This window comes from Nicotiana tomentosiformis, chromosome 2, assembly GCF_000390325.3.
Source record: "Nicotiana tomentosiformis chromosome 2, ASM39032v3, whole genome shotgun sequence".
In the NCBI taxonomy this organism is placed as follows: domain Eukaryota; kingdom Viridiplantae; phylum Streptophyta; class Magnoliopsida; order Solanales; family Solanaceae; genus Nicotiana; species Nicotiana tomentosiformis.
This window is the reverse complement of record NC_090813.1, coordinates 14,803,829-14,831,119: the sequence shown is the minus strand read 5'-3', so window position 1 is coordinate 14,831,119 and position 27,291 is coordinate 14,803,829. Positions and strand designations below refer to the sequence as shown.

Genomic DNA, 27,291 nt, shown 5'->3' with positions numbered 1-27,291 from the left:
TCAAAAAGTCAACTCCCCGGTCAAACTTCCAAACTTAAATTCCTATTTTAGCCATTTCAAGCCTAATTTAACTACGGACTTCTAAATAAAATTTTGATCACGCTTCTAAGTCCAAAATCACCATACGGAGCTGTTGGAATCATTAAAATTCTATTCCGGGGTCATTTACACATAGGTCGACATCCAGCCAACCTTTTTAACTTAAGTTTTAAACTTTGGAACTAAGTATTCCAATTCATTCTAAAATCTCTTCAGACCTGATCCGACTAACCCGGCAAGTCACATAACAGTTATAAAGAACAAAATGAGTAGTAAATAGGGGAATGAGGCTACAACTTTTAAAACGATTGGTCGGGTCGTTACAACCATCTTCTTATATGGTTGGTTTTCGATTTTAAATTGAGTTTCTCTTTTAGTTTTTGGCTTTCCTAGAGTTAAATTTCATTGTAATCATAAGTTTTCTTTTTGGTCTAAATTGTTGTTTTTCTGGTAATGAATATGTATTCTCGTGATTCATGGGTGAATGATCCTTCTTGGTGCGATATCCTTGCTTACAGATATAATTACCGAAGTGGCGAAGTGATGGACAAGATTAGTTGCTGACACATAGTTGCCAAGGTTAGGAGGTTTCACTTTTACAACTTTTAAATTTAATACTTTAAAAATATATGACGGGCCATAATATAATATGACATAAATATTATCAAATTGTTTACTTAATATATCTGTTCGTATTTCAAATATTACGTATAAATGTAACTTTGTCGTTATTTAACCCTATGAAAACTAGATTATTCCTTTAATATAAATGCAAGAAAAAAAACATAATAATATTTCATAAGAATCATAAAAAATTATATATTTGTCACCACTCACCTCTAATAACAATACCCCAATAAATTGAAAGATTAATACAAGTACTTCATACATAACAAATTGAATATCTATCTATGGTTTTGAAAGTTAATCTTCCTTAACTTTTAGTTACAACAGATTTAATTTAACTTTCATAGTAAAACTAAGAATATGAACGAACAGGGAATAGGCTCTTCACGTCTCCGTCCAAACTTTGAGTGGTGCTGTCTAAATAATTGTGGAAATTAAACTGTTATCTAACAATCTATATTAGTTCATCCATAAGGGAAAAAAACATCTAAAAACTTATTAAAATTATATAAAAGGAATTTTATTAGATTTAATTATCTGGAAACATTTTAATATAGGTATATATTAGGGTTGAGAATCAATAAAATGATAGGCGTTTTAACTCTGTATTAGCAATACAACAATTTCTTTCCTACAAATTATTAGGTTTATATTATTATCTTTGTAATCATGATATATACTCTAAAGTGTTAATTTAGAGAAAAGGAAAGGAAGATAGCAATACATTATCTTATTTTGAATGAATTTAGAATATTTCATACTTTATTGTTTGTTCCAAATCGAAAGTAACGGAAGGTAAAATGCGAAACTTTATTAGGATTGGTTACAAAGTAAAATGACTCCAAGATGACATGTTTTTATTTGTCCATTACATGCATCACAAAATATTATCTAAAGAAAATGGAATGCAAAGGAAAAAGGGAAAAATGGAAAGAGAATGCAAAAATATAAATATTTTGAAGGTTAAATATATAACTCTTTTCATTTTAAATTGAACATTTCGATCTTTAAAACGAGCTACTATCATATCTTGGCTTTATTGTATTATATAATCATTTATATCTATTTATACTATATTAAAAGTACTAAGCCCCTATCAAAATATAATTCAATTCTTTTAACCTTTAAAAATAGATTTCACATTGGATAAAATTATAATAATAATTATTATTTAATTATGTTATGAATCTTAAATCAACTAAAATATTGATTAATAAATCTTTCTTTATTTGAATTATATAAATTTTTAATATTTAGGAACTTAATTTACCAAAGTATTTTATATTGTTAAAATTTATCCTAATTAAATAGATTATCCAAGAGTAGACGTTAGGTTTATTCATGCATTTTTACTCTTTCTTCCTAATTCTTCTTTTGATAATAAAAATAGTATTAATAATTATTATTACTCTGATATTTGAAAAGTATACTGATCAATAATTAAAATAAATTACTAACAAAATATTTAAGAATCAAACGAATGAGAGAGAGGGGGAAGAAAAGTGGTTGACAAAAATCAATGATACTAATGATTCTCCAAACACAAATCTCAAAAGTGAAAATCAAATTAAATTCTTACGCTTTGATAATACAAATCTTATTGAATAAAATTATAATTACAGTTCAGTATCTAAAATTACAGCAAATGTGACGAACTTGTATAAACCAAAATTAAACTATTTTTTTAATATTGAGAATAAATAACTAAGTTTTAGAATTAACTAATTAGCAAAAGAATGTAATTTAATTATTATTTATATAAGTAAAATTATTTTGAAGTTGATAAATCTCTTAGGATACATCGATTTGTTTTGATAAGAAGAGCATTAATGGTAAAATAAATCAAAAAATCTGGCAAAATTGATAATAATAGTACGTATTGAGAGCCAAACTGGTAAAAATTCAAACTTGAAGCAATAAGGATGAAATTGTAGAATACAAACTATATAATAAACGAGTTGTCATTATTATTATTATTATTATTATTATTATTATTATTATTATTATTATTATTATTATTATCGGTATTTTATATTTATTCCAAATGATAACTCCCGATATATTTTATATTAAGTTAGTTGTTGTAGAATATTAAGTTAAAATTAGTCATTTCAGAATTTACATTGTCCATTATCAGTAATGCCAGCCTCTTCATTCCTAAACAGAGAAATTTAAATTTTAAATTTGTTTTATGTGACAAATTATTGTTGATAAAAGTTTTTGTTTTGTTTTGTTTTGTTTATTTTCATATTAGATCATAGGAATATAAATATTTTCATAAGATATTGCTGTCGAAGAGCTCAGAACTTATAATAACGCAATTGAGAACTTTTATGAGCAAGACTCTTTTTTAATTGAGCTAGCTAAATAAGATTAATATTCGTCATTTTCAGGAACTTATATATTTTTCATTAATTTTTATTTTATAAGTTAATATATTATTTAACAATATTTATGTAATTTTTTAAAATAATATATTTGTTAATATAGGGTACACGCACAAAGCGCGTACCCTAAGACTAGTTGATAAAAATATCCAAACATTAATGTAAATATCCAATGCGACAGTTCAATTGCCAAGAATTCACAATCTCATCCTCATTACAAATTCGAATAATTAGTGGGCGTTTGGATATAAGAATTATAAAATTTCAAAAAAATCATTTTTTAAAAAAATGAAAATGGTATTTGAAAATTAAAGTTGTGTTAGGACATGAATATAATTTTGGGTTGTTTTTGAATTTTTGTGAGTGATCTGAGTGAAAATTATGAAAAATATTTTTTTTGAGTTTTTCAAATTTTCGAAAAATTCTAAAATTCATCTTCAAGGGAAAATTGAAAATTTTATGGCCAAACATTGATTTCGAAAAAAGTAAAAAAAATCGAAAAAAGTGAAAAACTTTCATGGCCAAACGAGCTCTTAGACTCTACAGGGGCGGATAGCCTATTATATGTGGGTTCCCGTAAACCCAGTAACTTTTGCATATACTTTGTATACAGAGGCGAATTTCAAGAGGATGAGTGCACTATTATGAAGAGGTGGATCTAGAATTTTGTGATGACCCAAAATGTCATCTTTAGAGTTAATAATTAATTCTGTGTTCTAAGACCCCGAAAAGTACTATTTATCATTACTCGACTTGCGTGCACAGTCCGTAAAAATGTTCGGAAAGTTTTTACGTGAAAAATGGATTAAAATGTGAATTAGAGTTTTAAAACTCAACTGAGTTGACTTTGGTCAATATTTTGAGCAACAGACTCGGATCAGTGTTTTGACAGTTTCAGTAGGTCCGTATTGTGATTTGGGACATGGGCGTATGCCCGGAATCAAATTTCGAGGTCTCTAGTCCGAGATATGGAATTTTGATGAAAAATTAAAAGTTTAAGTTCAAATAGTGATCGAATGTCGAATTATATGCAAACGATCCCGCAATAGAATTCTAATGATTCCAACAGCTCTGTATGGTGATTTTGGACTTAGGAGCGTGATCGAAATTTTATTTGGAAGTCCGTAGTGAATTTTGGCTTGAAATGGCTAAAATAGGAATTTAAGTTTGGAAGTTTGACCGGGGAGTTGAATTTTTTATATCGGGGTCGGAATCCAATTCCAAAAATTTTCATAGCTTTGTTATGTCATTTATGACTTGTGTGCAAAATTTGAGGTCAATCGGACTTGATTTATAGGTTTCGACATCGAATGTAGAAGTTGGAAATTCTATGTTTCATTAAGCTTGAATTGGAGCATGATTCGCGATTTTAGAGTCATTTTATGTGATTTGAGGTTTCAAATAAGTTCGTATGATGTTTTAGGACTTGCTCGTATATTTGGTTGAGATCCCGAGGGCCTCGGGTGAGTTTCGGATGGTTAACAGATCAAAATATTGGACTTAAAAAGTTGCTGCAATTTTCCTCTTCTGCTGGATATTCTGGGTTGTGATCGAGCCCAGGGTCGATTGCCAGGGTCGAAGCCAGAGATGAGGCTCAGGATCGATGCCATGATCGAAGGCACAACCTCGAGGCCATGATCGAAAGACCAGGCTTGATGTCATAATCGAGGCCATGATTGAGGTCAGGCTCGAGCCTGTGATCGAAGTCACGATTGAGGCCTAGGCTCGAGAGTCATGATCAAAGCCACGATTGAGGCCCAGTTCTGAAGGCTGCCTAGGCAGATTTATAAAAGAGGATATTCGTCCCATTCGCCATTTTTAACAAACTAGAGCTTGAGTAGAGGCGATTTTTGATAGATTTTCAAGGAAAGACATTAGGGTGTGATGACCCAAAATATTATCTTTAAATTTAATGATTAATTATGTGATCTAAGCACTATTTACCATTACTCGACTTGCGTGTGCAGTCCGTAAAAAAATTTCTAAAAGTTTTCAGGTGAAAAATGAATTAAAATGTGAATTAGAGCTTTAAAACTCAACTAAGTTGACTTTGGTCAACATTTTGAGCAAACAGACTTGGATCAGTATTTTGATAGTTTTGGTAGGTCTGTATCGTGATTTGGGACTTAGACGTATGCCCGGAATCAAATTTCGAGGTCCCTAGTCCGAGATATGGAATTTTGATGAAAAATTAAAAGTTTAAGTTCAAATAGTGATCGGATATCAAATTATGTGCAAACGACCCCGGAATAGAATTTTGATGATTCCAACAGCTCTGTATGGTGATTTTAGACTTAGGAGCGTGATCGGAATATTATTTGGAAGTCCGTAGTGGAATTAGGCTTGAAATGCCGAAAGTTAATTTTTGGAAAGTTTGACCGAGGTGTTGACTTTTTGATATCGGGGTCGAAATCTGATTCTGAAATTTTTTATAGCTCAGTTATGTCATTTATGACTTGTGTGCAAAATTTAAAGTCATTCCGAATTGATTTAATGTGATTCGACACAAAATATAGAATTTGAAAGTTCAAAGTTCATTGATTTTGATTTGAGCTGCGATTCGTCGTTTTGATATTGTTTGATGTAGTTTGAAGCCTCGACTAAGTTCGTATGATATTTTGGGACATGTTGGAATAATTGGTTAAGATCCCGAGGGTCTCGGGTGGATTTCGGAAGGTAAACAGAGTGAATTTCGGACAAAGAGTGCTGAAAATTTCTGTTGTAGAAATTTCGTGCGTGGAGCCAACTTTGGAAGCTTATATCTCGCAATTCATAAGGAATCAGAACATTTTCAAAATATGAAAGTTGTAGTCGTTTGATTATAGTTTCCATAAAGTTAAACCATCATTATTTGGACATTTGTACAGAAAGTTGTGATGGATTGAATGAAGGCTGGTAGAGCAGTTTCGCCAGAAATTTCTGATGCGTGGAGCCGAATTTGGAAGCTTATATCTCGCAATTCATAAGGAATCAGAACATTTTCAAAACATGAAAGTTGTATTCGTTAGATTATAGTTTCCAGAAAGTTAAACCATTTATCATTTGGACATTTGTACATGAAGTTATGATCAATTGAAGGAAGGTTGGTAGAGCAGTTTCTGGTGGACCTTTAGTGATGAAAATGGATTTTTAGTGACGAAAAATTGACTTTTAGTGACGGATTTGGAGAAACTTAAGACCAAAAATGGTCATTTCATTCATTTCGTTTTGGATTTTTGGAGCACGGTTCTTGGGCGATTTTTGGGAGATTTCCCGAAAAAATATTGGGGTAAGTGTTCCTTATCCTATATTGATTATATTTCATGATTCCATACTCATTTACATCATGAATCCGTGAATTTATGGAAGAAAAATCAAGATTTTTACAAAATCTTCCAAAACAGAAAATTTAAGATTTGGAGGTCGAGTTGTTATCGAATTTGAGTGAAATTGGTATGGTTGGACTCGTAATTGAATGGGATGTCGGATTTTGTAAGTTTAGTCGGATTCCGAGATGTGGCCCCTAAGGGCAAATTTTGAGCTAATTTCGGATTTTAATGAAAATGTAATATTTTCTTATGAAATTGATTACTATAATTTTTGTTGACTGTATCGAATTAATTATGACTAAATACGAGTCGATCGGAGTCGGAAAATCGAGGAAAAAACATAATACTTGGTTAAATTGGAGCAAGTCGAGGTAAGTGACTTGTCTAACCTTGTGTGGGGGAAATTTTTCCTAGGATTGGTATTGATGTGTTTATTGAAATATGTTAAAAATCGTGTGCACGAGGTGATGAGTGTGTACACGGGCTAAATTGCGAAAGATTATATTTTTAAATTGTGTAGATCACTGTTGCGCATTTATTAAATTATTTTATCTTGTTATATTATTCATCATTGATCTGAGATATATAATTCAAATTTGTTTGATCTTTTCTTACTAATTGTTTTACCTCTTTAGTTGAAACTTGATTTCTTTTATTCTTTGAAGGTTGATTTTTTTTAAATTAAATATTATTAATATGAAATATTTGACATTTTTAAATTTGATATTGAAGCAACGTAGTAAAGATTTTGAAATATTATTTTCCTAAATTATTTACTCCTGAATATTTTTATACTCATTGTGAGGGAGCCGTGAGCTCTTTATTGTGGAAGAATATTATTGTTGAATTATTTTGACATGAGCTGTGAGCTCTTTATTGTGAAAAAATATTATTGTTGAATTATTTTGACATGAGCCGTGAGCTCTTTATTGTGGAAAAATATTATTGATGAATTATTTTGATATGAGCCGTGAGCTCTTTATTGTGGCAAACTATTATTGATGATTTATTTTGGCATGAGCTGTGAGCTATTTATTGTGAAAAATATTGTTGTTGAATTATTTTAGCAAGTTAAATTATTTGAGCACTTGAGGTGCAAATTGTGATATAGTGTGATATTGATACGCATGCGGTGGTATAAGGTCTGGGTGTTGAAACGCATGCGGTGAGATAAGGGTGGATTGATATGCGTGACTAGTAGGGGTGACTACTAGAAGTCATGCGGTGTGATAAGGGTGGCTAAAACGCGGGATGCTATTTCGGGAAAAAATATTTTTTTTAAAAATAAATTATGAAGGCTCCCGCGGTTATATAAGGAAATGAGATATTGTGAAATTATTTATAACTTGGGACTACGAGGCGGTACCTCGGTAGTGCCCTTGTTGATATTGATTTATGGCCATAGTTGCTTTCGATTAATTGTTGTGATTTTCATAAAGTTGAAGAAAATTCTGTTTTGATTACACGAGATATTATTTGTAATTATTTGGTGTCATTAAATGTGACATAATATTTGATTCATTTCCGATGTCATTCTATTTTACTACATTGATAAATATTTTACCATGCTATTATTATATTCCAATAGGGCTTCACCTGACCTCATCACTACTTTACCGAGGTTAGGCTTGGCACTTAATAGGTACCGCTGTGGTGTACTCATACTACGCTTCTGCACATCTTTTTGTGCAGATTCAAGTACATTTTTACCAGCCTAGACGTCAATGAGTTACCTGCGCACGGAGATTTTGAGGTATATCTGCCAGCGTCCGCAGACTGCGGAGTCCCCTTCTATCATTTTTTGTTGCTTCCTTATATTTTATTTAGACCTTGATATATAGAGACGTTGAGAATAAATTTTTAGAAGCTTGTAACTTATTTCTAACGGGTTTTGGGAGTTGAAATTGTTTGAATTGTAGTTTATTTATTTCAGATATTTATTATTATTCTGCATTGATAGGCTTACCTAGTCTTAGAGACTATGTGCCATCACGACATCCTACGGAGGGAATTTGGGGTCATGACATGGGGTAAGTGATTCTAACTTGGATTTGGTCTATATACACAAATATATCATTGTTTTTACCATTTAATTAATATTTTGAGATTGAAATTTGAAATTTTTTTAGAAATCTCATAGAAACAAATTTTTGAGATTTCGGTGTCGATTCAGAGTCGGATTTGAGTGAAACGGGTATTGTTGGACTCGTAATTGAATGAGATGTCGAATTTTGTAAGTTTAGCCGTATTCTGAGACGTGGGCTCCATGGGCAAATTTTGAGTTAATTTCAGATTTTATTGAAAAATATAGTATTTTTTTCTGAAATTGATTCCTTTAATTTTTGTTGACTGTATCGAATTAATTATGACTAGATTCGAGTCGATCAGAGTCGGAAAATTGAGGAAAAGGCATATTACTTGATTAAATTGGAGCAAGTCGAGGTAAGTGACTTGTCTAACCTTGTGTGGGGGAAATTTTCCCTAGGAATTGTATTAATTGTAATGTGATGAAAGTCGTATACACGAGGTGACAAGTGTGTACACGGGTTAAATGTGAATGATTATGTTTTTAAATTGTGTAGATCACTGTTGCATATTAATTAAATTATTAAATCTTGTTATATTTTCCATCATTGATTTGATTTATATACTTTAAATTTGTTTTGCCTTTTTCTGCTAATTATTTTACCTGTTTAGTTGGAACTTGGTTTCTTTTATTCTGTGCATTATTTGAAAGTTAATTTTCTTTAAAATAAATATTATTAATATGAAGTATTTGACATTTTAAATTTGGTATTGAAGTAGCGTATTAGAGATTTTGAAATATTATTTTGCTGAATTATTTATTCCTGAATATTTTTGTAAGATTTCCATACTCATTGTGATGAAGCTGTGAGCTCTTTATTGTGGAAAATATTGTTGTTGAATTATTTTTGCAAGTTAAATTATTTGAGCACTTGAGGTACAAATTGTGATATATTGTGATATTGATACGCATGCGGTAGTATAAGGTCTGGGTATTGAAACGCATGCGGTGAGATAAGGGTGACTTGATATGCGTGGCTAGTAGGGGGAACTACTAGAAGTCATGCGGTGTGATAAGGATGGCTAAAACGTGGGATGCTATTTCGGAAAAAAATATTTTCTTTAAAATAAATTGTGAAGGCTCCCGCGGTGAGATAAGCAAATGAGAGATATTGTGAATTTATTTATGATTTGGGACTACGAGGCGGTACCTCGGGAGTGCCCTTGTTGATGTTGATTTATGACCGTAGTTGCCTTTGATTTTGTTGTGATTTTTCTTAAAGTTGAAAAGAAATTTTATTTTGTTCTACGAGGTATTATTTCCCATTATTTGTGTAATTAAATGGTGACCTACTACTTGATTCATTTCCATTGTCATTTTATTTTATTATATTGTGAAATATTTTACCATGTCATTTATTATTATTTTTCAGTAGGGCCTCACCTGACCTCGTCACTACTCTACCGAGGTTATGCTTGGCACTTACTGGGTACCGCTGTGGTGTACTTATACTACGCTTCTGCACATCTTTTTGTGCAGATTCAGGTACTTCTTACTAGCCTAGACATCAGTTAGTACCTGTGTACAGAGACTTTGAGGTATATCTGTCAGCGTCCGCAGACTCCAGAGTTCTATTCTATTCTTGTTATGTTGCTTCCTTATTTTCTTAGACTTTGTTATATAGAGACATTGATGATAAATTCTTAAAGGCTTGTGACTTATTTCTATCGGGTTTTGGGAGTTGTAATTATTTGAATTGCAGTTTATTTATTTTAGATATTTATGATCATTCTGCATTGATAGGCTTACCTAGTCTTAGAGACTAGGTGCCATCATGACCTCCTACAGAGGGAATTTGGGGTCGTGAGGGTTTAAGTTTAGTCTCTTACCATGAACCCACTACACTTTTAAAATTCTAGGTTCAAAATTATACTCTTTTTAAAATTTTAATAATTTTCACATATATATCTATACTTCGTGCCGAAAACAAGACCATTCATAGTGGGATTTGAACTGCCAATTTCACATGTAGTGCACCCAAAAATATTTACATCATAAGAGTTTTTGAGCATGTGTTCACCCACATATATTTAAGTAGTTTTGAAAAAATATAATATTGTCCCTCTACTTGGATACGTCTCTGTTTGTATATATATTAAAAAATCTACTAAATATATATAAATATTTGATTGTGAATCAAGTTATTTATTGTATATTTATTTAAGGTCGCTATAGAAACCCACAAACTTTAAATCCTAGATCCGCCTACGAGACTCTATATTTCAAAAGTGTAAATTATGCAGAAAAACGATAATGAGAAGTGATACATATTTTTGTATTTTATGTGAGGCTAATTAAATTACGTAATAGGAGTAATATTTCTCCTCTTTTTCTTGTTTTTAATTTGCTAAATATTTTTTATTTTATTTTTTTCTTAGTTTTTAAGCTTTGCTCCAGACTCGTTACAGCATACAAAATACCAGACTCACTCTGCGATCTCTCAGATCTGAGAAAAGACACCAATTTTCTCCCTCCTTAAAACCACCCACCTTCCGATCACCATTTCTCCCGACTCCCCTTCTCTCACCTTACCCTCAAAACCCACAAATTCCTCATTACCGAATTCTCTTCTGAAGATTCACTTCGATTCAACCATTTCTGCATTTCTATCCGGTAAGTCATTTTTTTCTGATCCTAGATCTGTTATCTGTTTTATTTTACGGAATTTGATTGTTAGGGCTATTTGTCTTGTTGAATTATGCTGCCGAACCGCACTATTTGGTTTACGATTCAGAGTCACTAGATTCAGAAGTAGTATACTAGTATCATATTTGCACATTTTATATATGTGTTTTTATTGAAAATGTATACATGATCCAAGTTAAAAGCAGAGGGCTCAGAACCAAACTTTTTGGGAAGGGTTAGATGTCAGTGGCGGATCCAAAATTTTGTGCAAGCGGGTTCAAATACATAACTTTAGTCCTAAAATAGTAGTTGTCAAGTGGGTTCAAATAAAATATTTATACAAAATTTACGCAACTTTAATCCTAATTTATACATATACACAGTATTATTTTTGATGAAGCGGGTTCAGTTGAACCCACTTGCCATCACATGCGTCCGCCACTGTTAGATCCGCCTATCTGAGCTGAGCATTAATGATTTTGATTAATTTTTGGATTAATTCGCAAGTCAAGTTGATTATAAGTGATGGATGGTTCACTTGTATCATTTAGCTTGATGCCGATGCATAGAACTCGCTGTTTGCCCGATTCAAATAGCGTTACTCCATCTAATTTGGAATTGGGAATTGTTGATTGATTGATTGGTTGATCACATTTTCCATGCGTTTCCGTCCCTGCAGTGTGATTTGAGTATTTATGTGACTTGTGGAAGAGTTTAATCTGGTACTAGGCTGTGGTGATCTAATACCGCTGTACCTCCCTCGTTCTGCTGGTAACATTTATTATGAATCTAACAAACTTTGTTAAAAGTTTAATTTTTAATGACGGTGGTTTCTGAGCCAGCTTCCTTGCACCTCGAGTAGTCCACCGGGTGCCTGCTACCTCCCACTAGCACAGGGACCGTGTAACTCTGTCCACCAAGGCTTAGGTAGTATATTTTTTGCCTCCGTTGAGATTTGAACCTGAGACCTCATTGTTCTCCCCCCACTGGGCCACACCCCTGGGTAATTTATTATTATTATTATTATTTTTTTTTTTTGCATTTTCAATAATGCGTTTTTTCCTGTCTTTTGGATAGCTTTGTGGTTTCAATCCCTTTTCTGAATGGCTTTATTCTTTTATAATCAAAGAATCATTGTTGAGTAGTTCCTTATATAGAACTGCCTTAGAGTAATTTAAATGCTTCGACTAAACAAAAGTTGGACTCTTTTCTGACCTTTGCAACTTTATTCTCTCTTGTCAAAGACTCAGAGTTATAATATGTTATCTTGAAGCTTATGGGAAACTTTAAGTTTCAGGTAAGCAACTATAATAAAATGGAGAAGTCCTGTTCTTTGCTGATACACTTTGATAAGGGCACACCAGCTCTTGCCAATGAGATCAAGGAAGCCCTCGAAGGGAATGATGTTCCCGCCAAGGTTGATGCCATGAAGAAGGCCGTCATGCTTTTGTTGAATGGCGAAACACTACCCCAGCTGTTTATTACTATTATTAGATATGTCTTGCCCTCTGAGGATCACACGATTCAAAAGCTGCTGGTTCTGTATCTGGAGACTATTGAGAAGACCGATTCTAAGGGAAGTGTGCTGCCTGAAATGGTCCTAATTTGTCAGAACCTGAGGAATAACTTGCAGCATCCAAATGAGTACATTCGTGGAGTTACTTTGAGATTCCTTTGTCGGCTGAATGAGGTTGATATAATTGAACCTTTGATTCCATCTATTATGAGCAACTTGGAGCACCGGCATCCGTACGTGAGGAGAAATGCAATTCTTGCTGTCATGGCTGTTTACAAGCTTCCACAGGGTGAGCAGCTCGTGGCAGATGCACCAGAGAAGATTGAGAACGTCCTTACCACGGAGCAGGATCCATCAGCAAAAAGGAACGCATTTCTGATGCTTTTCCAATGTGCTCAGGAACGTGCTGTCAATTATCTCTTGACCCATGTTGATAGAGTATCTGATTGGGGTGAGTTACTCCAGATGGTTGTCTTGGATTTGGTCCGAAAAGTTTGCAGGACAAACAAAGGGGAGAAAGGGAAGTACATCAAGATAATTATATCACTACTTATTGTCCCTTCTGCTGCTGTTGTCTATGAATGTGCTGGGACTCTTGTTTCTTTGTCTTCTGCCCCAACTGCTATAAGAGCTGCAGCTAATACCTATTGTCAACTTCTACAATCTCAGAGTGACAACAATGTGAAGCTTATTGTGCTTGATAGACTGAATGAATTGAAATCTTCTCATAGGGAGATCATGGTTGATATGATTATGGATGTCCTCAGAGCGCTTTCAAGTCCGAACCTTGACATCAGGAGAAAAACACTTGACATTGTTCTTGAGTTGATCACCCCCCGTAATATCAATGAGGTTGTTCTCACTTTGAAGAAAGAAGTTATGAAAACCCAGAGTGGTGAACTTGAGAAGAATGGTGAGTACCGTCAAATGCTTATCCAAGCCATTCATTCGTGTGCTGTAAAGTTTCCGGAAGTCGCAAGTACAGTTGTCCATCTGTTGATGGATTTCTTGGGTGATAACAATGTTGCTTCTGCAATTGATGTGGTTGTTTTTGTCCGTGAGATTATTGAAACAAACCCAAAATTAAGGGTTTCCATTGTGACAAGGCTACTGGATACTTTCTACCAAATTCGAGCTGCACGTGTTTGTTCATGTGCCCTTTGGATCATTGGAGAGTATTGTCTATCTCTTTCTGAAGTTGAGAGTGGCATTGCAACTATCAAGCAGTGCCTTGGTGACCTACCATTTTATTCAATTTCTGAGGAAGGCGAAGCTAATGATTCTTCGAAAAAGTCTCAGCAAATAAACTCCACTACTGTTTCATCTAGAAGACCTGCTGTCCTTGCTGATGGGACATATGCTACTCAAAGTGCTGCCTCTGAAACTGTTTTTTCACCTGCGACAGTAGTTCAAGGATCTTTGTCCACTGGAAATCTGAGATCCCTTCTGCTGACTGGTGATTTCTTCCTTGGGGCAGTTGTTGCTTGCACCCTGACTAAGCTCATTTTGAGATTGGAAGAAGTTCAGCCATCAAAAGTTGAAGTGAACAAAGCAACAACTAATGCAATACTGATCATGGTCTCAATGATACAGCTAGGGCAGTCTTCAGTTCTTCCACACCCAATTGATAACGATTCCTATGATAGGATAATTCTGTGCATAAGATTGCTCTGTAACACTGGGAATGAGGTCAGAAAGATCTGGTTGAACTCTTGCCACGAGAGTTTTGTTACAATGCTGTCTGATAAGCAGCTGCGAGAGACAGAAGAGATAAAAGCAAAGGCTCAAATTTCTCACTCTCAGCCAGATGACCTCATTGATTTCTACCATTTGAAGAGTAGGAGGGTAAGAATCTTCTATTTGAACATTATCTGTTTGATTAACAAGGAGGTTCCTGTAGCTCTTTTCTCATACTTCAGTTAATATATTTGTGAGAACTATCTTAAGACCACTAAATCGTATTATGAGGGTTTTATCTGTAATCCCTACGGTGTATTCGTTATGCTGTGTAGGCCTTGCATGGATGTAGGTTTCTTTGCTATTTTATCTCACCTTTCCACCTTCCTGTCACAACCTTCAAAGAAAGTGCTTTAAATGCTATTTTCACCATCCAAAAACAGACTTAGCTTATTTCCAGCGCTTTCAAATATTACCTTTTGTTTTTTGAACTACTGTTTCAATCACATTAAGAAAGTCATGCATATCATATTGCATAAGTTTCTTTAAGCATCAAGTCTCAAAAGTTTAATTGAATATGAATACCAGCTGCGACTTCAATTTTAGAGTGCAGATCACTCAAAACTAAAATAGCTCTTTTTTTTTTTACCAACAGCTCAAATGTTAGCATTTGAATTGTTTCTTTTTCTTTCTTTAATATATGTTTCTTGAGTAGTTTCTACATAATGCCAGAGCTCGTCTAGTTATAGGTGGTGTTTGGCTTTTTGGTGCTTCAAATTTCAATGCAGTTGCATTGAAATTTGTTCCTCCATGTCCTAAATACATTTCTGTTTGCCAGGGCATGAGCCAGCTGGAGTTGGAAGATGCAGTCCACGATGATTTGAAACGTGCCACTGGAGAATTTGTCAAGGATGAGAATGATGCTAATAGACTAAATCGGGTTCTGCAACTCACTGGATTTAGTGATCCTGTTTATGCTGAAGCATACGTGACAGTTCATCATTATGATATTGTCCTGGATGTGACAGTTATTAATAGAACTAAAGAGACCCTCCAGAATTTATGTTTGGAATTGGCAACAATGGGTGATCTCAAACTTGTTGAGCGTCCACAGAATTATACTCTTTCTCCTGAGTCAAGCAAACAGATAAAAGCAAACATCAAGGTGTCTTCAACTGAGACTGGCGTCATTTTTGGGAACATTGTTTATGAGAGTTCTAATGTGCTTGAGCGGACAGTGGTTGTGCTAAACGATATCCATATTGACATCATGGATTACATCTCTCCTGCAGTCTGCAGTGATGCTGCTTTTAGAGCCATGTGGGCAGAATTTGAGTGGGAAAACAAGGTAAGATGCTGTTCCTTGCTATTTTACCATCAGTGAATAGTTCTTTCCTGGTATTCTACTCATTTTTTGTTGGAGAAATGAAAATTAATATTTGGTATAGTCGTTCTTTGTTGTTTTCGATGATTTACAATCTTATGGTTTGGTTTATGTGGGATCAAAATTTAGGTTATGCGTGGGTTTACTATAACTTCTGTAGATTATTAATGGCTTGAAAGTGATCTAGTTCTCAAGCTAATTTTGTAAATGTTGATCCATTTATGGAGTTTATTGATTAATCAATGCACTGTTTAGTTTCTAAACTTTGAAGTAATCTCTTGTTTGTCTTACCATCAAAGTTGTGGAGCAATGTCCACACGAATAATATTTATATGCACTTGAGAATGAGCCACTAACTTTCTGCATTGCAGGTTGCTGTCAACACTGTCATTCAAGAGGAAAAAGAATTTCTTGACCATATAATCAAATCAACCAACATGAAATGCCTTACTGCACTGTAAGTTATCCGCTTGCCTCCTCTAAATATGGACGGTTGTTGCTTGGTTTCTATGTCTGTGTTTTCTAATTTTTGATTTTGTCATGATTGATACCCATACCATCTAATTCTAGATTATTGCATTTCCTATTTTTCATAGTCCAAAGTTGTGATACAGAGAACTTGTTTTGGAAGAATTTTGGAGACTATTAGTAAAAAAAAAGTAAGGTATTATCTGTCGTAACAAGACCTGCAGCCCCAGGATTATTCTGCCGTATAAACTTAGAACTTCATTATTGATGAGAAACGAGTTGTGTTTAACTTAGTGTTTATTATTTTCCATTACGGATACAAAGAATGTGTACACATAAAAACAAGTGTCTGGGTTTCATTTTCTTTTTAAGTCTACTTGTGTGCAAATGTGGAAGTACTTGAATGACTCTTCATGTCTATCATGGTGTTTGCGTATGGCTGGGATTAGATTTGTTTAGGAGTACTCTTCTTCGCCTCCTTTAGGATATTAGGGCCATTGGTTTCATAGTTGCTAAAACGGCTACTGTTAAGATCTCGGAGCTTTCCAAATGATAGGTTGTGTCAGAAGTCGTAAGAACAGTGTATCGGGGGGGGGGGATTTGTCTATTCCAATTACAGGTTTTACATTGCGCATCCAGAAAAGTTTGGTATTGGTATATTCAGAAATTGTGAAAGAATGTTGAGTTGGATAACACATGTTACTTTATCAAGGGAAAATTGGTAAACTTGACCAGGTTGGATCATACTAGTTATGTATCTAGGGGAAATAGGTAGTTTGTTGTTACTGGAACTGGAGTTTAATTTCTTCTTTGTACCATTGTTTTCTTTCACTGTTGGATGTAATTTAACTGCTTAAAATGAATTTTTTAAATTAATGGCTTCAAACTCCAGAATGCCTTCGGGTTCATTTTTTTCTGTTACTTATCTGGTTATATTGAGTAATGTCATTTGTCCTTGTGATGCATGGCTTTATTGACACTATATCTCTGGATGTGCTTTCATGCAAAATTTCAGGTCTGCATTGGAAGGGCAATGCGGGTTCCTTGCTGCTAACTTGTATGCAAAGAGTGTGTTTGGTGAGGATGCTTTGGTGAATGTAAGCATTGAGAAACAAGCAGATGGTAAGCTGAGTGGTTATATTAGGATAAGGAGCAAAACGCAAGGAATTGCGCTTAGCTTGGGGGACAAGATAACACTCAAGCAGAAGGGAGGCAGTTGATCAGGTCAACTGGAATTTAGTATGACCTGGATATGCCGGTATCTTATACTCCCCGTCTTTAAAGAGATTTTACTACATTATTTGGTTTTACCTTATGTTTTCCCGTGATGGTTAAATTAGGTGGCCTTTTCTTATGTAGTTTTTGTTCAGAAACTAATTTTATGGGTACCTATTATATGGCATGGCTTCAGCAAGGCATAGAGACTGAAGTAGAAATGAATTGTCTATTATATTTGTTATAGAAGAAAATATCGAACTGTTGTTTGAAAAAGTTGATATAAAGGTAAAAACATCCCATTACCGTTAAATATCCAGCGAATGGGCATGATATCTGTGAGAGTCGTATAGACAACAACAAGCCCAGTATATTCCCACCAGTGGGGTCTGGGAGAGTTGTATAGAACACTTTTAAAAGGGTAATACTTGGAAGATTTGATCCTTATCAATAAAAAACAATATACTTGGAAGCATTGATAGCTAAAATACCTGTGTGTTCATTTTTGTCTAAATTCTTTTCGGGGTGGTGGTGTATTCTGCAGATCATGGTTCTACTAGCAGTGACAGCTAACATACCTATGCATGAGTGTCATTTTTGCAGAAACCCTTATTAGGTGGTGGCCGGTGGGATGGTAGTGGGCTCTGTCTTTTTAGCATGTGCTAGCTAAAGAGTATTTGCGGTTGAATTCGTCGCTTTGCTGGTTGTCTGTGGGAAAGGCAAATGGTATTTGGAGGAATAGACAAGGCATGATTTTTGTCTTGATGAAGTGTAGAACGGGGTTGTCTTTCCATTGAGCCGGGGAGACAATCCAAATCGTAGTCAGTGTCCATTATTTGATTGAGCACGATGTAGTCTGCTAATCGCGTTAAACCATCCAAAAGAGTACTGTCTGCCCCCAAAAGTGCTTTCCTTGTCGCAGAAAGAAGATGTTTAGCTTTTTGTCTATCCTTTTTACCTATCATATGGTGAGTGTCTAAATTAGAAAGTTTTAAGAATTCAACTTTGGTCCCTTCTGTAAGTCTTCTGAAGTCCAATTTGGAAAGCGTTGGAATATGTTTATATCTGAACATGGGTATAACAGTATTAATCATCTAGAAATATGGCAGCTCTATACTGCAAACTTTTTGCCTCCCCCGTTCTTTCCCAACTCCTTAGTGTAGATAGGAAAATCCTTTTGGATTCTGATACTCTTAAGGTAAAGTTGCTCTGTTTCCTTATGGTGTTCCATGGATTAGGTTACAGATACTTGTGTGTGGATGTAGCTCTGTAACAGAATATGCGGGTGCAGCCACTACGTTTGGCTTCAATTTATATGTTCATATCTGTAGTTACAAAAGATTAGTGGGTACAGTGATATCACTAGTTTAAACTAAACTCGTCTGTATGTATACTTGGATGTGATGGAAACTTGTGGATCGTTTTGTTCAGACTACTTATGTAGATTATATTACATGGATCTTATGGTGAATAACAATACTTAGATTGTTATGCGGTGAACAGGATTGTTGTGATATTAAAGCCAAGAATTATCTTATTCTCGTATGCTAGTACACATTCCCATTTCACCATTTTTTCCTGGTGTAAAATAATACAATGATTCTCACTTAAGTTATACAGGTACTAGTTATCAGAGATTAACATTGAAGAGTTGTATGCCGGAAACCAAACGATATACTTATAAAGCGAAGTTTAATTAATTAATGCCTTGATTGTTTTAATATATGAACAGACTAGCCCTTATGGTTTTAAGCCTTTTTTAATCAAAGTGTCAACTACCTGCGAGGCTTCAGTTTCCATCTCTTTTATATCATGATGTCTTCTTTAGATACAACCTCATTAATTCCTCATAAATTGCAGATTGTTACACTTGAATTTGAGGCTCCTCCAAATCCCCCATTTTGCAGCTTGGTGGAGTGCTGGGGTTATTGAGAGAACATGTAGAGATAATACTGCACTTATTCTTAGGTTCGGATATAAAAGATTCAAGTATTTTATTTTCTGCGAGGACATTTTTTGTAGAGAAATATGTGAAAATATTGCATTATTTTTGACATGTTTTGAAGCGGAAGTTTCTTCTGACGTTCATTCAATTTCTCTGTTGAACTGATTCAAAGCTCTGTTTATCTTGTTCATTCTTTGTCCATCTCTTTATTTTATCTTGTTTACCTACTCTATCGGCTTAAGTACCTCGGCAATAGACATATATGAACATGAAAACTGAAATAGATTGGTCGATTTCACTGAATATTCCATTTACCTACTTTATTGGCTTGATTGAGCATGTACACAACCTTAAAGCATGTACGACTACATTACTCTTAAGGCATGTCAATGGCTGATGTTGCTTCTCTCCTTTTTGCACCCAAGAGTGTGGTCTAGTATTCAATGAAGTGGGTTGAGAACAATATGAGGTTTCAAGCTCAAATCCTTGCGAGGCCAAAAACACTAAGGACTCATTTGATACGAGAGATAAGGGATAATTAATCTCGAGATTAAATTTGAGATGAGTTTATCTCATGTTTGGTTAGGATAAAATAGCGGTATAACTAATCCTGGATTGTAGTGTTATTTTTATCCTTATGGGAGGGTGGGATAATAATCCCAGGATAACTAATTCCGGGCTAATGGATAATTAATTCCGGAATTAAATTTGAGATGAGTTTATCTTATGGATAAAATCGTGGTATAACTAATCTCGGGATTAGTTATTCCGGGATTGTAGTATTTTTTATCCCTATGGGAGAATGAGATAACTAAATCCGGAATAATTAATTATGAGATAATTTGTTTCCCAACCAAACGATCCCTAAGTGATTTCTTCTTATTTGTTCAAGCCTTGGGATATAGAGTTACCCGAAATATGGCTGGTGAAAAATAACAAGTACTTGTGGAATTAATCGAGGTACACACCAGGTGACTAAGATACCACAGTTAGAAAAAAGGCATGTCAATGGCTGATGATCACTACAAGATTGGGAGGAAAATGTCTACACATGCTTTAGTAGTGAAAGGAGAAAAGGAAACAAACAAAATTAATATACGAGTTAGAGTACACTACATCCAGGAAAAAAAAAACTATCACTATCCTCAAATTCCCAGCAGAAATGTTGATATACCTTTCTCGGCCTTTTGGGTAAGAAATCAGTTCAATTCCAACTACAGGTAAGGTGTTCATAGTGCTACTAGATGTTCAGACTTGGTCTAGTAACACACTTTTAGCAACACAATGGCTGTACGCCCTTAAAATCTAGCAATGGAACCAGGAATTCTGATAGGAGAATTCAAAAAATAGTGCAAAAATGTCACACCTAAGATTCGAACACATGGTGTAAAATAACTTTTTAACCACCTTTGTCATTAAACTTCAAACTTCTCTTATATAAGGTAATTCAACAATTTTATATATATACGAAATGTATTTCACCCTATTTGTACATAGCTATGTCATATTCATATTCCAAATGCATTGACAACCTTATATCCACAAGTCCCTATTTTTTTTCATGTTAGAAATCATTCATCTATGGCATAAACAAGTGTTACAGCAAAAATCTGGACCTACGTTTCCCAAAAAAGTTGCCAAATATTTACATCTTGTTCTTAATTCAAGTTACAACTAAAGTACAACAATTGCAAACTCTATATTAAGTTCCCAGGTGTTTCTTTGCTCTCTTCCCTTTCCAGTTGGCACAGCAAAACCTGCAAAGAATTCCACATCTCTCATTGCACCCCCCAAACAAATGAAAATGTGAAGTGCAATATAACATCATTTGCTTAATGTGAAAATGTGAAGTGCAATATAGCGATTTTACTATGTGAACCTAGCTTTGGAAGATGCAAGATTGAGGACTAAAGGCAAGGCATAAATGTAGAGGGTTTTTACAAATATTGCACTAGAGCCCCTTACACTTCTAAAGGCTTAGCAATTTGTATCCTTGATTACTTCTTGTGTCAATTAACCCCATCCTCAATGCCCCAGCATTTGGTTCTGAGCAAAGTGAATAACCATTTAGTTGGTTTCTGGGTTATGTTAACTATGAGAATATTTAACTCAGACTTGATGCATACATGAAATTATATTAATTTATTTTAATTAAGTGATTAATTGAAGTAATAATATAGTATATAGTATTAATTTATCATAATTAAATAATAAATCTTATTAAAGATATTTGTCATGCTCTTATTAATTTGATGCATACATTGGTTACGAAAAAGTATTTTCATGTTAACTTACTTGTGTGTTTCATATAATGAAAAAAATAATAGTTGATTGGATTTGATCACTATTTTTTCGTCTTTTTAGTTTAATTTTGTTTTGATAAAAGAAAGAATACACTATAATACGAAATAAAACTTGTCAAACAAAATAAGAAAATTTGTGTATTCACTAGCAAAATATCCAAACAACTATCAATAAGAAAAGCTAATTGTTTACCCTTAGGATTGAATAACAATTGAATTTATACGCGATTTTAAGGATATGTGAACTAATTAAATATAAGTGATTAATAACGTTAGATGAGCAAATTAAAGATAGAATAAACAGCCAAACCAGTAGTAGTATTCAGTTCGGGCTCGGTTATGAGCTTAACAATTAGCATGCCTTCAAACACTTATGATGAACTATGAACAAAATTAAGGACTTTGAATCACTTTTAGGAGCAAAGAAAATAAATGTATATTGCCTTTATATGTGTGTTACAGTGTGTATTGAATAATAAGCTTCCCCTTTATATAGTAGGAGAGTTTTACCCTAAGTACAATTCTAAGAAAGGTAAAAATCTTCATTTTTCGCTAATCACTGATCTGTTGCCGATATGGGTCGAGATTTATGCCGTGATATCCGGTTGGATACAAATATCGACCCTTTGTTAATCGTGCGCGGTCGTTTGGTAATACTTTCTGAGGTCTTGGAACTCGAACCGGATCTGGGGGTGTGGTCTCGATAGCTCCGAGGGTAAGTGCTTTGTTCGGTCCTTGATACGAGAGGCTTCTGGCTTCGATTCTGATTTCTTGTAGTTACGTCCTTGCTGTTTGGCCCACCGGGAAATTGGGGTGTCATTAGCCTCGGTTTTACCCATATATAGATAGTCCCCTTATTTCTCAGAGTGTAGGTTTGCCGAAACGATGAGAAACAATAGATGTTCTTTGGTTCCTTCCTCCGTACGTTACAACCGAAATGACGAAGAAGTCAAAATATCCCATCAATCGCGTTGTTCTGACTTCGGACACGTGTCAATCGTTGGCTGGTTTCCGATCAAGCTTCTACCTTCGAATTCTCTAGCTATCACCAACTTCCTTCAAGCCTTCATATCTTCATCCTTGATCCTCAAATTCTCATAGTTGTTCTTAGGTTCTTACCCAGATTTTCTTCGAATCTTCTTACTCTGTTCTTCAGCCTTCAAACTTGTTCCTTCAAACCTCTATACCTTTTCTTTAAATCTTCAAATTTTCTCAGATAGTAATGGCAAAAACTTCCAAGTCAGTCCCTTAGCAGGCTGCCTCTTCATCTTCCCAACCGGCCGTCGGTACTGAGGCGGTCACTCCCGAATAGTTATTCGCGGGACGGCTGCTCCCGAAGTGGCTGCCACCGATCTGACTGCCGCCGAGCTGGCTCCCGAGCTCCCCTTGACAATGTTTATTCCCGGGGGCTGTTCAATTACGGATGACTTCAAGGTCGAAAAATCCTCATCCAAACAGGACCGGGGTAAAGGAGCATCGAGGTATTTATTTGTCACGCCCCAAACCTGGGGAGGCGTGGCTGGCACCCGGTGCCGTGCTGGCCCGAGCGAACCACTCTGTAACTCATGATCGTTCGACCAAAACTAGAACATACATAGGTCGAGTTGGCTGAACTCATTCCTTTTGTAACTATCATGGGCCAACATGGCCACGACTCATAATGTACAAGCGTAAGTGGGAAAACACTGTATCACAGAAATATTTTTTTCTTAAAACATAAATACATATGGGCCGTCAAGGCCTCTGACATACTATACAAAATGAACCTCTGTCTACAAAGCCTCTAAGATTATTTGACATCAAATGGGATAGGGTACCAGCGTACCCATAAGTGTATAAAAACTCTGACACGATGACTCAAAGACTCGGCTGCACTCCGACTGAGGTGGAGTCTTACTGATCCTTCGCTGAATGCCAATTTCGTCTACTATGAGGGCTCGTCAAACTGATTTTACCCGTCTATCAGTACCTGCAGCACGACATGCAGCGTCCACAAATAAAACGGACGTCAGTACAAATAATGTACTGAGTATGTAAGGCAGGAAAGCATAAGTAAGAACAGTAATGTAAACAGGGATAGAGAATATACAACCTGTGGCATTTGGGAACCTCTGAGGGCTACTGACATAAAATACATGATACATACATATATGTATACATAAACTTTGAAAACATACGCCTTTGTGGGCATCACCATCATCATATCGTACCCGGCCGTAATAGGCTCGGTAAAACGTACCCGGCCATCATAGGGCTCGGTAGAATCGTACCCGGCCACCTGGAGCTCGGTAAAATCCAACTGATCAGTGGTTGCACAATAGGTGCCGTACCCAGCCGACTATAGCGCGGCTCGGTAGAGTAAAATAGATACATATATATGATGCATGCTGGACTCATTGGAATCACATTTTGAACCTTTCGGAGTGACATAAGGTTGGTATCCTTCGTACACGTTATTAGGATTAACTCTTCATCAAGAATTAGGAACTACCAACAACATTGATAATATAAGAATAAAAGAAGTAACATCAATATCAATCGTTTCATAAGAAGGACAGCAATGTAAGTACTGCTAGCTTCTAAGAGTAGAGTATCTTTTGAAGCTCGTTCGTTTTATTATATACAATCGGAGTCGTGCAAAAGAATGAAGGAGATAGCCTCACATACCTGGTGCACGAAGCTTCCCGCCTTTATAGATGAAGAAATTTGCTTTATAATCAGTTACAGCATATTGTTGTTCACGTCATCACGAAGAACAATTAATGAAGTTTGATGTATGTGCTAATTACTGGCATTGATCTAAGAACATCAAAAGATGAAAGCAAATCTCGATTCAAGAGGTACAGTTGCTTAAAACTTGCTTTAAGGATCTTGATGAACTGTGAAGTTTAACACTACGCTTTGATTAACAATGAATAAAAGCTAGCTAGCTATTGCCTATTATTTAAGGCTTTACCCTTTAAATGAACATTCTCTTTTGCTTAGTAGTATCCAGGTTGAGTAGTCCTCTATTTTAATATTGTGGAGAATGGGGATTAGAGTACCAAACCCTTTCAAAGGTGCCATCTTGCAATTTAATTCAAGAGTCACTAAGGGTCCATGTGTTGCTTCCACGCGGGAAAATTTAGACTTATTCAAAATATTTTAGATAATTACCAATTTAGTCCTTGCTTGCTTTAATAAATCAATTTGGTTGTTTGGTATCATGATCTCTGCAGAACACTCAGTTTGTAAATTCAATCTGTGTTTGTCTAGTGGAAAGGATATGAAAACCTTTTAAAAAGAAAATATGTGCACACACTTTTTCACATAGCAATTGTGCCACCTAGACTAATGACTTAAGAGTCATTCATAGGCTTAGAGGGGTGCTGCCACGTGGAGGTGTATGGGAAATGTAAATCTTTATCCACTTATTAGGTAATTAGGTAATATCCTATTACCCGATAATTAAACAATTACTCTCATAATTAAAAATTATCTCAACTTACTTAAAATACTATTCACTTTTAATATACTTTATGTACTCTACTATCGTGGTCATGTGGTACCATATAAAATCAATACATACACTATTATTCTATGAAAACATCCATGTAAAAAAATACATATATTTTCTCAACTTATAATTTTCCTAATCTCATATAAAAAGTAAAAATTCTCGTACGCTTAATTCTTTCTTAAAATGGTAAAAAGATAACCTTGTTTTCTTGTGAGAAAATAACTTCTATTTTTACAATAAAAAAAATCTCATAAACTTTCTTATATTATGTGTATAATTTACCATATCCGAAAATATTAATAACTATATAAAATCATACTTTTTAAATATTTTTCTATAATAAATGTTCCACTCAAAATAAATACCATATCAATATGTATCTAACGGTATCAAAGTTATAAACTTACGGGGTCTTATGGTCACAAATCCTCTGTAGAAAAGTACGGGATGTAACAATATTGTCACGTCCCGACCTCGGGGGGAGGGGGGGCGACCGGCACTCAACAGAGTTACCCCGGTCGAGCAAGCCTGCATAATGTCGTCTACCCAACTCACCCATGAATAAATAGAAGAATACATTTCATTAATTAGACTGTAAGAGGTCATGTGTACAACACCAGTTCATTTCCATATGTTACATCATTAACAAGTCTCCAAAATATAACACTATACAATCATAGTTAAAGTGGAATAGATGATAGAATTACAACCTTTTTAGTTCAACCTTCCCAAAACAAGATACAACCCACACTATGTCTAAGGAGCCTCTAACAGAAACAAAAGAGTGTTAAGACAGTGCCAGCAACAAGGTCCCCTGCTATACCTCAAAATGCTATGTACAAAGGACAAGAGATACATGACCCCTAAATGAAGTGGGGCTCACCAAGTCAGCTGAGGAAATGGTGTGTTGTTGTCACTGATTAACACCACCTGCTATGGAACCACCTGCATCCATTAAAAATGTAGCGCCCCCGGCAAAAGGGACGTTAGTACATATCGAATAATACTAGTATATAAAACTAAACACCCTCTCATTAGAACAAATAATGGTAAATGGAGAAGGAAACATGAAATCATTAAGAGATTCAACAACATCAAGGTGTCAAGTTAGGGGAAAGGTAAATTTCAAGTAAGTTTTAATCTTTTTAAGTTGGGAGATTTTTAGCACCGATACACCACCGTGTTTTTGGCACGGAGTCCGATCTCAGCCCGATCGGCTAAGTCGTCTCACCCCGAGACATCCACTCACAATACCACCATATGCGCGGCATGGTGTCCGATCTCAGCCCGACCGGCTAAGCCTCTCACACAATGCCGTGTGGGTCGATATCACATCACATCTCGCTAGCAATAATCTCATCCCATTCAAGAAGCAATAATTTCAAAGTACGTTGGATAGAATTTTTCTCAAGCAGTAGAATTTTAAAGCCACTCAACAATTACGACGATTGTCAGAATTTTGCAAATTTGAGCGCCATAATTTTTCAGCATTGTGGCTGAAAATTCTGGTGTACCATTAAGATTTATAAATCATCATCATACTATTGCGTGCTTCAAAATTTTGCCCAGCGTACTTCGGCGATCAATTTTTTTTATTCAGCGTGCTTTAAATTTTTCACTGAGGTAATTTTCCAAAATATTTCTTAACGAGATTAAAAAATATAAACAACGATTTTTAAAAGGTTGTAGCTATAAATTTTAAAAACATACAAAAGTTATAATTCTGCATAACTTAGGTGCAGGTTTCCAATTCTAAAAAAAACCCTTCTCTGATCTATCTTTTACTTACCTGAGAAGTGCTAACCTTCTAACTTGTTTTTCCCCTCAACATTGAGCTCACAACCTTAAAATACATGAGCCTCAACTTTATCGACAATTTATTCATCTAAAAAAATTTAATGCTCTAATGACCACGTGTCTTCTATCTAAAAGGTAACTAGGAATCAACTAAGAACCAAAAAAAAAAAAATGGAAAGGAAAAGAAAGACATTGTCAATCATCTATCATGTGGTTCTTTCTGTTAACATAATCTTTTGTAGTTATCTGTTGCACTTATCTTCAAGGATACTATATTAGTCCTTTGTATGTATTACTATAAATACCTCATTGTGATTATATTGTCATTATTGAGTATAATATTATTTCACTTTAGTCCTCCCAAGAAAGCATCTGTTAGATGGCATTGAGATTATCTTTTGATAGTTTTTTTTTT

The 27,291-nt window shown here is 34.8% G+C and overlaps 1 protein-coding gene across 1 annotated transcript; it reads left to right on the top strand.

Moving 5' to 3' along the window:
* Nucleotides 1-10,847: 10,847 nt before the first annotated feature.
* Nucleotides 10,848-19,467, top strand: LOC104094327 (coatomer subunit beta-1-like). Its single transcript, XM_009600246.4, has 6 exons — nt 10,848-11,060; nt 12,370-14,433; nt 15,104-15,613; nt 16,021-16,106; nt 17,133-17,375; nt 19,193-19,467. The coding sequence occupies exons 2-5, from the start codon at nt 12,388-12,390 to the stop codon at nt 17,335-17,337; spliced, it is 2,847 nt and encodes a 948-aa protein (XP_009598541.1). The 5' UTR covers nt 10,848-11,060; nt 12,370-12,387; the 3' UTR covers nt 17,338-17,375; nt 19,193-19,467.
* Nucleotides 19,468-27,291: the final 7,824 nt, after the last annotated feature.